A 13,160-nucleotide genomic window follows, 5' to 3' on the forward strand; every position below is an offset into this window, starting at 1 on the left:
AATCATACCAATCTGAATTGTAATTGTATTAATATAATAATAATATTTTTTATGATAACAATAGATGAATACAACATCGTAATCATTAATTTTTTCACATTGTTCATTCCTTTATAGCATTGACTTTAGCCTACATGGTTTAAACTAAATATTTCTGAAATTAAATTGTTGTTATTAAAGGCTAGGGCTGCTACAAACCTGTTTAAATCATTAACTTAAATCAACATTAACTTTCTGTTAATAATTAGTGTGATTTAGGTATGATCTGTTTAAATCCAGCATTAAGACCATGAAAGTCATGTCGTATTAAACGTATACTAATTTGCTTAACTAAAGCCTATATCAGCAGGATTGTGGCTAGTGATGAACCCTATTAGATACCTGGATGCAGTCTCACCTCAAGCATTTCCTGGGTGCAGCAGAATGAATGACAAGTATATAAGCAGTAGAATTCCCATCTGGTATTTATTTACGCCCACAGATGGAGTGTTATCTGAGCTTGTGTGTCCTGAACATACATGGAAGTGGAATATGGAACAGTACATTAAGTATATTATGTAGATGGAACAGTATATTATGTACATGTATATTATGTACACGGAACAGTATATTATGTATTTGTTACAATCAAAATAATGAGAACTGTATTGAATTTACACCTGAATATCAGTATCCTGGAGAGACGTTTAACAACTTAAAATAAAATCAACACTCGAAGATACAGTGCAAAGCTACTAAAAGTTTAAGAGTTTATTTAGTTTATTTAAATGATGGTTGTCCCTTTGTAGACGGGACCGAAGACTATAACTAATTACTTTTATTGAGAGAGTTATCAACAGAATCAGTGGCGGAATCAGGGGGGGGGGCAGGGGGGGCAATCGCCCCCCCTCGTGCCTCCATGGTTGAAAAAGTGCCCTCAAGAGTGGCGAATATGAGAGAAAGTGCCTTATTGGCTGCCCTTTACACGTGAACATGATGAATGACGATGAGCCCTCTAGAGCAGGGGGGCCCAAATTCTTCCCAGTGGAGGGCCAAAATGTAATCGTGGGGAGGCTTGTGGGCCAAAATTTAAATTTTTCAGTATATTTAGTCAAATATGTGGGAGGCGGCTGAACAGGATAGGAGCTCAACAGCGCCACCCTACAATCAATGTATCACAATGTCATTCTAGGGTCAGGAATGGAAGTGCACCAATAAATAATATATACAGTGGGTAAGGTGCGGGCCAAATAAAATTGGGCAGCCCTGCTCTAGAGCAAGAATGTGCCCTTTTTATTTTTTCGCCCCTGCCCTAAATACACTCTGACTCCGCCACTGAACAGAATTATTTCTAATATGTCATCTGCACAACAGTGAAATCAATACATTTTTGAAGATACAAAGAGAAACATTTTAAGCAAGTGTGTTATAGTCCCAGAGTTGACATGCAGAAAGTCAAGGCAGATGGAAAACTGATATCTGGGTTTCACTAGTTCAGTGTTTGTCAGATCTAAATATTTTTTTTGAAGTAGAGTTAATATGCTGAAAGTTAAATAAGCTTTTCTAAATTAACGCGGCACAAGACATCATGAGGAGGTCTTTAGACTAGATTGAGGGCCAGTCATTTTCCTCTTTTAACACAGCAAGTGCCTTTTCAGGTACTTCCGGAAGGTCTTGTCTCGCAGGCCATACACAATGGGACTGATGAGCCGTGGCAGGATACTAATGAATACAGACACAGTGAAGCGAATAGCAAGCACCGCAGCAGGGAGGAGGTTGGTGAGCCCAATCATGACCAGGTGGCTGACATAGGTGAGCATGCAGAGGACCAGCTGGAAGCCGTGGAGGATCACAGTGTTCCTGCCTTTCTTGGCATCCACTGAGGCAGCTTTGGCAGCAAACAGGATATTGAAGTAGGTGTAGAAGAGGACGAGCCAGACCAGGACCAGGAAGATGATGTTAGAAGCGTCTCTCTTCTCTTTGAAGTACGGATTTCTGAACACTGTGGTCGACACACAGAAGACCCTGGAATGGAGGAAATCATGGGACTCTGTCCCAAGCATCACAAAGAGATCTGGTAGGACGGTGAGCCCACTCATCAGCCAGATCAAGCCAATGACCAGGTAGGTCTTCTTCACAGTGCAGATTTGGGCATGGTGGAGGGGAAAGCAGATGGCGATGTAGCATTCCACCGCCAGCACCGCGAGTGTGAGGGGTGTGTTAAGGTCAGTCAGGAGGGCCATTATCAACAGCAGGGTACAGAAGGGCACACCCATGTCAAACAGGATGTAGCTGAGGACATGAATGAGCCCGAACAGGGTCAGAAGGATCATATCGTTGATGACCAGGTGGATGAAAAGTATGTAACGGGGGTTCATGTAGAAGATCTGGACAGAAAGGTCGTGGGTTAAAACTCTTTACCCTATACTTGATGATTAATCCCATGATTGCTTGCCTTCTTTCACAAAGACCTGAATCCTTCCCTTGACCTTACCTCAACAATACATACATAACCTTAAAGGGCCCCTACTTTACTACCAGGTTTGAGGCTTATTAGTCATTGGAAGACATTTCAAAATTGATCCACTGGTGACATCACAAGTGATGTACCAACTGGTAGGCTGGACTGGATCTTTCCATTATACATCTGGGGGGACATCATCCTACATCGGGATTTCAGTGAAAGTTTTTGAAATGGCTTGCATTTATCAGCCTCAAACTATAACTACCCTAACCTCACCAACACACAACATTAACCACCTAAACCTCACCCAAACCTCTGCAACCATAACTACCCAAACCTAAGAAACCTGAACCAACTAAACCTCATCGGAACTTAACTGGCGGATAAAATCTAATGAAGAGCTTTAAATTAATGTAAGCTGATTTCTAAATGGCTTGTGATAATTAATCGGCCACACACTTTAATCACCTAAACTTCACAAAAAATACATAACCACCTAAACCTGACAAAAACCAATGCAGCCTTAAAGTGATGGACGACAGAAACTATTCAACTTAAAATAACCATCCCATATCACAGAGGGATGTATCTACTAAAAACCTACCAATTATATAGTCGAAAAGATGAAGGTGTATAAAACACCTCAAACCCCTCAAACAAACGATTGAGGATTGCAGGGGAGTTGCCTGAAGGGCGGCTGACCTGATGTCGGGTGAAGGTGTGGACCAGGGTGCCGTTGATGTAGTTGATGGAGATGCAGAGCGCCACCGTGATAACGTTCTTGATCACGGCTGTGCTCAGCGTGTCCCTGCCCAGGGAGGTCCCGCCTGTGGTGTTCCTCTCACTCCTCAACCTGTCCATTGGCCCCACAACACTCCAAAGCTCTGTCAGGAGAAGAGGGCTGTGGTTTCTGAGGAGGTCAACATTCAATTCTGGCACACTGCCAACGTAAAAGTTATTAAATTATTACAAACAACAAAAAAAAAATATATATTTGCAGGCAACAAATAGCAAAGGATCGTATATGTATGAAGAAGTTTGAAGCATTTCAAAATTACAGTCAATGGCGAACAACTCTAATCCCATCACCCATGTTGCAAGGACAACATTCAATTCCCTTATAAAACATGGTAAAAACAAACTGCATAAAAATACAATTCACAACAGATATGAGATCATTTTCAGTTAAACAACAAAAGCAGCAGAAGTACAAATATATTTGCACCTGAGTATTGTTGCAGAAATAACACACAATGTTGACTGGAGGTAATGTATTTCTACATTATTGTCAATACCATGTCAAAAAAAGTGAGCCATTTAACCTTTTTCTATGTATATGTAGACTTGAGCAATACAATTTTCTCCCTTTTAGTCAAAACAAGTAGACCTTGAATTAAGAAGTTACATTGTAGTAACGCCATTGTATTTGATGAGATATTATATATTTTTAAAAAACGTACCATCAAACATCTCCTGGAGCTTATACTGTATGCCAAAATATCCTAAAAAACCCAAAGTGATATCAGGTTACCTGCAGTGGGGTCCTGACCCCAAGTTTGGGAAACACTGCTGTAGATCATTCAGGTTGTAGACACATAGACAGACGGCCAGTAGATAAATAGACAGTAGATACATTCGATAGACAGAAAGTAGAAAAAGAGCGACATACCGACCTGAGCCAGGGACATCGGACATCGGGACCAGAATCTAACATCTGGGGGCCAGCACTCAGAGAGGACTTAATGTAGGTTTGTTCAGAGAAGGGTGGCACGCACTTGTGCCGCCCTTCTCTTGGGACTTGTTTCACCATACGTACAGAATAGTTTGTTTGTGTGTGTGTGTGTGTGTGTGTGTGTGTGTGTGTGTGTGTTTGTGTGTGTGTGTGTGTGTGTGTGTGTGTGTGTGTGTGTGTGTGTGTGTGTGTGTGTGTAAATATGATTTATTGTTGGATGCTATACTATTTATTTGTGTAGGGTCATTTCATTCCTTGATGTTCAGAATGAGAAACTATGTCGAACTTATTGCTCTTACCAAATCCCCAAATAGTAATATCATCGTATGGGATTATCTATTTTTTATCTCCTCATTTTGAGAAGTCAGTGTGGAAGCTTCTTGGCCTCAAAAAATAGTATGCTTTCTTGATAATACGAATATAACCATGTACCTTTTTCCAGTGATGCATTACAGATGGTTCATTTTTGATAAAAAAGAAATGCTTGAATAACTTGAAATAAATCTTTATTTATGTCAAGTTGTGAAACTTTGAATGGTCAAAGCATTCCCGCCTCCAGCCTGTCCAATAATTATTCAGTAAACCTCAAACAGAAACTATTTAAAATTTTTCTAATGTTTTAAGAAACAAAGTGTGGTACCTTTCAGTAATGTGACCTTTTTCTAGAAGTGACCACGCCTGCCCCAATCATTTCATCACTCTTATTTAACTGAAACAGATCAAACCACCAAAGCTCTGAAGATCTATTTAAGGGGGTGCAGAGCACTTAGTCTTGACCTTTTTACACAGCATGTTTCTCTTCAGGTACTGTCTGAAGGTCTTGTCTCGCAGGCCGTATACGATTGGACTGAGGAACCTGGGGAACATCTGAATGACGATGTAACAGACAAACAGTGCATTGGCGTAGTGTCTGGGGAACCAGAGGGACAGACTACGCTTCAGCACAGGAGCGATGTAGGTCAGCATGCAGAGCAGCAGCTGGAAGGCGTGCAGCAGGACGGTGTCCCTGGCCTTCTTGGCGTCGGCGTTAGCCCCTTTGGCCGCTACCAAAATCTTCACGTAGACATAGAACAGGATGAGCCACACCAGCACGAGGAACACAATGTTGTAGATGTGGACCTTCTCGATGAGTTTGGGGAAGATGTTATCCCGCACGCAGAACACTCGTGAGAAGAAGTACTTTAGGGGCTCGGTGGCGAGTGCGATCAGGACATCAGGGATGATGGCCGCGGAGCTCACCAACCAGATGAGGCCGATCAGGGTGTAGGTCCTCCTGATGGTGCAGAGCTGAGCATGGCGTAGTGGCAGAAACACAGCGATGAAGCACTCCATCGCCATGCACACCAGGTTAAGGGGTGTGTTCTGGGTGGTGAGGGCGGCGAGGGTCACCAGTGAGCAGCAGATAGACACATTGATCGAGAAGAAGACGTAGCTGAGGATGAAGAGCAGCACGGAGACGGTCAGTTGCAGCATGTCGTTCAGCACCATGTGGATGAAGAGGATGTAGCGGGGGTTCATAGAGAAGATCTGCAACGTAACCCATAAGCGTTATTATCATCTATCCAAAGTGACTTCAGATTCAGATTCCTGTAATTAAAGGGATACTTCACCGACTCAGGACCGGCGTTCTATCATTATAAAATCGCTATTGTAATATAGTCTTCCCTTAGCTCAGCTTTCCTGATCTAAATTTCTCCTGAAATGACGTCAAATTACGCATTTGACGTCATCTCAGTAAAACTTTGCTTGCCTGCTAGAAGGGCCGAGGACTACAAAACACTGCTTCCACAATGTCCGCCATGTTTCTTCACCACTTAGCTCGAGAACTAGACCAACACAAACCTCCGACCATGGCAGAAGCAAATTTGTAATGGGAAACAGCCAAAGTGGATTATGAAAATCTATTGCTGGATTCTGACATTCAGGGCTATTTGTACGAGCCAGAATATAGCCAGGAAGAATTGAGACAAATAGAGGAGGATCTTGAAGCCTGTGTAATGCTGTATAAGCTACAATTTATCTTGCTTTGCTAATGTTATTCTCTTTCTTTCTTAGACAGTATCGGCTTCCTGTGTTGTCCAGGCCTTCAGAGCTAATTATCCAGCACAAGATGGGCAGTACCGTGGCTACCAGGAGACAGTAGATGCTCAAGATGAGCTGTGACTATTTTTACTCGCAAACACACCCTACACGTTTTATTTTTGTAAATAGTTCATATTTATTCATGAATGAAACTTCAAATTCATGTTGGTTGATGTGATTTGTTTACTAACCCACGTGCTGTTATACTAAAGTAGACCTACTGTATAAGATAAACTCTTATTTCAACTGGGGAGAAAAGGTTGAGTACAAATGCTTGATATGCTGAACTACTTTAATTAGTAAATGTTTTTATGCTGTACACTAATATACAAATGATGCGTTTGAAAAAATATGTTAAAAAAATATGTTTACACAAAGTTTGCTCGCGCTACCACTTGCGCTAGTAAAATGGGTCCTTCCCCTTCCAAACGGAAACAGGCGGGCGGTGCAGCAAGCGCAATGCACTGTGGGAGTTGGAGGATTTCTTACTTTGAGCCAGAGAGACCACTTTCTACCTTTTCTCGGGCTAGGATGAACCAATTTCAATTTTTTTGCACATTTAGAATACATAGAATTATTTACTTCATATAACCTTCTTATATCCACTGGTGAAGTATCCCTTTAAGTAGCAGGTAAGGTATCTTGCTCTAGGACAGTGTTCCCAAACCTTTAATCCCGGGACCCATTTTTTTAAAATTACAAACCAAGGAGACCCAATTTACAATAGGCCTATCTGCAAATCATGAGAAGAACGAATTTGTGCATAAATCAACATTCCTGACCATTTTTACTGCCATTTCCGTATCACCTTATATATGATATTAAACCAGCCATTTCGAAGAGACATTGCGCATTTCTAAGTAGGAATACGGAAATGGTGGAGCCTTCTTCGTGGGTAAACGGCGCATACCTGAATATCACGTAGACTACACCACTGGGGACACTAGTGTTTGGAGAAAGATGTGGACATGGCGTACCTGGTGTTTGGAGAAGGTGTGGACCAGGGTGCCGTTGATGTAGTTGATGGAGATGAAGAGTGCCACAACAATGACATTCTTGGCTGCGGTTATGTAGACTCCTTCGCGAGAACGCGATGCAGTCACCACAGTGATGTTGTTAGATGACAGATTCATGGGGCAGCATGGACGCCGTTCCACAAAGCTGTATACACATGCATGTTAGAACACAGACAAACATACCTGCAACAACACACAAACAACTAAATACGCACACCAGTATCATCAGAACCATATCAATATTATATTAACTAGAACAGTTTTAATTTGCACTGCAAACAGTTTAATGATTTAACTTTCTAATATACTGACACACTGCCAACGTAAAAGTTATTAAAAGAATTATAAAAAATATATTCAGGCAACAAATGACAAAGGATCATATATAATGAAGAAATTTGAAGCATTGTTTAAATGTCAGTCAATGGCGAACAACTCTTTGCGCATCACCCATATAACAAGGAGGGCAGAGGCCGATGTCATCAACACAAGAAAATACATTGATCCCCTTGTTATAACACACACCTGTTACAACAGACCTAGAATACATGCCCCTGTATCCACACACGTCTGTTCCAAGAATATACACCTGTTAAAACATTAATTACATTGCATTTATTAAGCTGACGCTTTTATCCAAAGGGACTTACAATAAGTGCATTCAACCATGAAGATAGAACCCAGTAATTGCACAAATCATCGGAGTACATTCAATTCATCACAACTGTTCTAACCTTATTTTGCTAAAGAAGATTAACTGAAACCTGCCTAGACCGTACGGTATGGTGGCCATTGCCGCGGCTGGATTTTACATCCAGGACAAGAGTGGGCGGTTCGGTAAACATAGATGTGGTGGGGTCTGCGTAATGTTAACTCTCGCCTTTAACTATTAAAGTCTGGCCCTATCAACAACAGAATGTTACAGAATCTAATCTATCACCAGTACATTAACTTCCTTACTCGTGGTGATCAGACTCTTGGCCGCTGATATTCTATACTATTAAGGACAGCTTTAAACTCCTTCGCTGCCTAGCCTTTAGTAATGCTTATCACCCTCTATTCCCCTCCAACCAAACTACAGACAATGCCTCAATCAGGAAAAAATAATATAGGAGCAGTTGAACACTTCACTGCCCGCCTGAGCAGTGGCATATATGTACGTTTATTTGACATTTCAGTAATTTAAGTTTAGAGCGTTTGTTCGGCTGATGCCATGTTTTCGATAAGGTTTGGGGTGTTGTACATAAGCCTACAATGTATAATAACATCACAATAATCGTGACTTTTTTTTTTGCAAAAATCAATAAAAAGCAATGAATAAAGTCATTATTTCAAGTTAAAATAATATGAAGGGACAATGCAATTTTGAGAAGCTCCAGTCTAAATTCAAAAAGACAATTTCGCTCTGCTCCTCACTCCTGCCTCCCTAATCCTCCAAACCCTGCCCAGCCTCCAGATCTGCAAGGCTCACCGAAAAACTCTATATAAATATATATAATACAATAATACAATATTATCTATAATACAATATTTATTTAGCAATATGGCAGTTATCAACAATGCCTTAATGTACTGTTAAAAACATTGAGCAGACATAAAGCTGCAACAATTAGGGCTTAATTCAATAACATAGTAAGTATAGCTGTATAGAATTAGTACATTCCTATTTTTGGAGGGTAATTATTCTAGGAGTATTTCTGGCATTAATTGTACAGATTAGTAGGAAAAAATCATATGAGTGATTATGTTGGTATTTCTGATTTATATGCTCTGCACTCTGTCCTGTTGCTCTCCTAAACCAGTCTGTGCACCAGTCTATACTTGTTTTATAGCCACCCCAATTTTTATTATATGCTTTACTTGGTCAACTATTCTTATTTGTATGTGTCCTAAAAATGTCCATCAAAAGGGCTTACCTCCTGAATTTCCTTGTGAGGTGGCTGCAGGATTATGAAGGACTAGACAAATCCAGGAACCCTCGAGTCTAGGACCCCACAAGCTGGGGTTAGCCAGAGAGAGAAGATGTTCAGACCCTGAGATTTTGCGGTCTTCAGCTACAGGTCCACCACCCGCATTGTGATGTAATTTATATATACCAGAGAAAGCAGCACTCAGTGGCTTCAGTGAGTCAGTGAGTGAGTGCGTGTGTGTGGTAGTGCATGTGTGCGTACGTGCATGGATCTTTGCGTGTCTGTACATACACAAATATGACTTGATTTGTTGTGTTGTTTTCCGCATTCGCTAATACAACCCAGTTTCCCACCAAAATGTAGTATTGCTAGTTGGTCCACAGAGAAAAACGTAGTAATTTCACAATAACGGCTCTAAAATTGTCTACTTGTTTTTTGGCCAATTCTTTTCTATAGGCCTGAATCCAAAAACAAACTGACAAAATGAAAGGCTACCCTGATTCGAGTGCCTCAAAACTCAGAATATGTATGAAAAATCTATGTACATACAGTATATATATATATATATATATATATATATATATATATATGCATGTGTGTGTGTGTGTGTATCATTTTATTTTGGCCAGTGTAGGCATCTATTTGAATGCATATTCTACAGGCCATCTCTTTCCTTAATGTACCCTGTCTGTTCAATTGTTAGTTGTTGAATGAACACTTAAATGTCACACTGACAATGTTGTAATGAATATTGCACTAAAGTACAAGTTCTAATTTTACATTCAAGTTACAATATTAATGTTTCAATGCATGTTGCACTAAAGTAACAATGTTACAAATATATGTTACAATTAGGTAACAATAATGAAATACATTGATGGTTGTAATTGGTTTTGATTAGTAAAATAGTCACACTAGAATGTGATATAGCCTTCTAGTGGCCATGCTGGGGGCTGTCAATGACTGGGCTGGGATTGGGCCGAGAATTCTTTTAGAAAATTGCGATGACTGCACAATAAATATGTTAATCCCCTTTGCTCCTACTTTCCCCTGAAGATTAGACTTGGTTGGCTCTTATTGTATTCACCATGTAGTAATCCAATAAGTATGATTTATGAAGTTACTGGTATTTTATTGTACACATCGCGCAGAGGTTATTTTAATACCAAGGATATCACAGGGACCCAGGAAGCACAGCCAGATTCCCCGCCCAGCCCCATATATACAGTATATCCAAGTATTCTGGGAAGCATCCGAAATGTCAACATAAATCTGTGTTAATAAAGCTTTGGGTTAGTTGTGTTGTTATTTTTTTGAACTGACATGTTTATTGTCTAATACATTTCACTAAATATAAATGCTAATTTCAATACCCCACATTTGAATGTACTCGATGATCGCTCAGGAGAAGCTCTTCATCTGGCCGCAGGGCCGGCTCCAACCCAGGATATACTTTTTCAGGTACCTCCGGAAGGTCTTGTCTCTGAGACCATACAGGATGGGGTTGACAAAACGGGGAAGAATCTGGGTCAGGACAAAAGCGGTGAATTGCACCCCGGAGAAGCTTCCAGGGAAGAGCTGCATGAGGCCCTTCAGCATCATAGGCTGCACATACACCATCATGCACAGCAGCACCTGGAAGCCATGCAGCAGGACGGTGTTGCGCACTTTCTTGGCGTCCGTGCTGGCTGACCTTGCAACGAACAAGATGTTGAAGTAGGAGTAGAGGAGCGTGAGCCACACGATGATTAGTAAGGTGATGTTGGTGGCATCTCGCTTGGCCACGCTGTAGATGCTGCGGAACACTCTGTCCCGGTTGCATAAGACTCGGGACAGGAAGAAGCTCAGCGGCTCGGTGGCTAAAAGTATGAAGAGGTCGGGAAGCACCGTCAGAGCACTGGTCGCCCACATCAGGCCGATGGTCAGGTGCGCACGCCGCAACGTGCACACCGTGGCATGGCGGAGCGGGAGGCAGACAGCGACGTAGCACTCCATCGCCATGGTGGCCAGGTTGAGAGGGGTGTTATAGGTGGTGAAGACAGCAGCAATCATCAGCAGGCAGCATACTGACACGTTGATGGTGAGAAAGACATAGGTGCAGATGACGAGGGAGATAGTGATGAAGAGTTGGATCATGTCGTTGACCACCAGGTGGATGAAGAGCACGTAGCGGGGGTTTTCTCTGAGGACCTCAGGGTAGGAAAGAAATATTAATATTAGTATCAGAACTACAACATACGACTGTAGCGAGTAGTATGTTTTACAATCTGATCTTTAATAAAACAGATGAAAATGAAGAAAGACACTAATAAGAGAGCAGCAGCAAAACAGAAGAAGCATTAAAGAAAAACAGCAGCTATATTCAAATAAGATACAAACAGGCAAACAAAACAAACCATTTTAGACAAAATATACAACATCAGGTGTTTATCTTGAAGTTTGGCTATCATCATCACAATATATTTTTCGACTAGACAAATCCTCTGGCCAACTCTTTTTGGTTCTTCCCGGAGGCATTCTAACAGGCATTCTAACATTCGAACAACAACAGAGTGGTTACCTCTTCTCGGTGGAAGGTATGAACCATGCTGCCGTTGATGTAGTTTATAACGATCCCGAGGAGAACAACAGTCAGGTTCTTGATGTAGGCGTCGCGGTACCACGACTCCTGCTGCTGATTACTCCCAGAAACATTCATCTCTCCGCGCTCACGATTCAGCCTCTCCAAAACCAAGCACACAAGTAATCAGAAAATATTTGACCAACATGCTGTGTATTTAGTCATGAATCGATAAAGATTAGACAGTAACCACTAATTAAGAACTCAAACTATTTGTAGCCAGCCTCACTTAGAATTCACTTTGAACAGAAGCATCTAACAAATAATAAAATATAAGTAGGTTATGCATAACACCAACCGCTCATAGTGAGAACCCTCCTCTCCCATAAAACTCTTCTTCAAAACAATCCTCAGACAAAGAAGGATGAACTAGAGTTGTAAGAGAAGGCTCTGAGTAGGCCTACTGCGTCTTTAACTATCTATACTTACATGGTGTTGAATGTAGTCTGAAACACAGTTTAAATTACACAGCATAAAAACCAAATGACATAAACAGTTAATTATAGTGAAAAGATATATACTATTTACATGTCTAGAAAAAGGTCAATGCATTTCCAAACTGAAGTTTTGACGTAGATTTAAAACAAACCAGTGATACCAAGGTCAGGTAAGTGATTGTCGATGTCTCTGCCTAGCAAGGCGCTTTATATATAATGGGTAGGGTGTATGATTAGGTAGGGTGTATGATTCATAGTGTATGATTACGTATGTAGCCTACTGTTTTAAGAGTCCATTGTCCCCGATTATATCCCTAGAAACCTACTATACTATGTTTGGCGAGCGGCAAGGGTGGGAGCCCGCGGTATGGGTGAATTGCAACTCCAATTCCCCATAGGGACGGGCTTTGAAATGAGCATCCCACTATAAGCACTATGATACTTGCATTGCATAGCTGTTCTCTGTTACATCACTTTAAACTGTCTATTTCTGAGTTAGAAGAAAGTCTAGAGGTAAAGATCTTATAAAGATTTCCGCCCCTATTTCCGACCAACTTTTACTAACTATTTCAAATTATTATTATTGGAGTTTTCGCGCGCGCATTGCGCGCACTCAACCTCCGGTTGTAATTAAACCCATAGCAATACTGTGGAAACCCGAGTCGATAGTGAAACAAATTTCTGAGCGCATAATATAATGACATTTTGCCTATAATGTTACAACGTATAACTTTCGTTCATCACAAATGACTCTTAAAAGCAGTGCCAACGTTTTAATATTTTTTAACCATTCAGCAAACAAAAGGCAACAGGCTGATTATCATTTAGGGGGCCACTCAATGACATCAACACGCCCACTGAAGTGGTGTGAGAAATACAGACTTTCTACTCCTCAATCACATATACGGTAATTTACATTT

General features: G+C 41.0%; 2 protein-coding genes across 2 annotated transcripts; both read right to left on the reverse strand.

Annotated features, from left to right (window-relative positions):
• Nucleotides 1-1,613: 1,613 nt before the first annotated feature.
• Nucleotides 1,614-7,312, reverse strand: LOC307083700 (odorant receptor 131-2-like; the record flags this gene model as incomplete). The annotated part of the gene is made up of 4 exons (XM_079747652.1): nt 7,235-7,312; nt 4,942-5,702; nt 3,146-3,296; nt 1,614-2,366 (listed from the first exon to the last, which is right to left on the reverse strand). The coding sequence occupies exons 2-4, from the start codon at nt 5,691-5,693 to the stop codon at nt 1,614-1,616; spliced, it is 1,656 nt and encodes a 551-aa protein (XP_079603778.1). The 5' UTR covers nt 5,694-5,702; nt 7,235-7,312.
• A 3,272-nt stretch (nt 7,313-10,584) lies between these two features.
• Nucleotides 10,585-11,881, reverse strand: LOC307083701 (odorant receptor 131-2-like; the record flags this gene model as incomplete). Its single annotated transcript, XM_079747653.1, has 2 exons — nt 10,585-11,373; nt 11,744-11,881. 2 exons carry the CDS (start codon nt 11,879-11,881, stop codon nt 10,585-10,587), a joined length of 927 nt encoding a protein of 308 aa, XP_079603779.1.
• Between the last annotated feature and the right edge of the window lie 1,279 nt (nt 11,882-13,160).

Source organism: Pollachius pollachius (genome assembly GCF_949987615.1).
Source record: "Pollachius pollachius genome assembly, chromosome: 12".
In the NCBI taxonomy this organism is placed as follows: domain Eukaryota; kingdom Metazoa; phylum Chordata; class Actinopteri; order Gadiformes; family Gadidae; genus Pollachius; species Pollachius pollachius.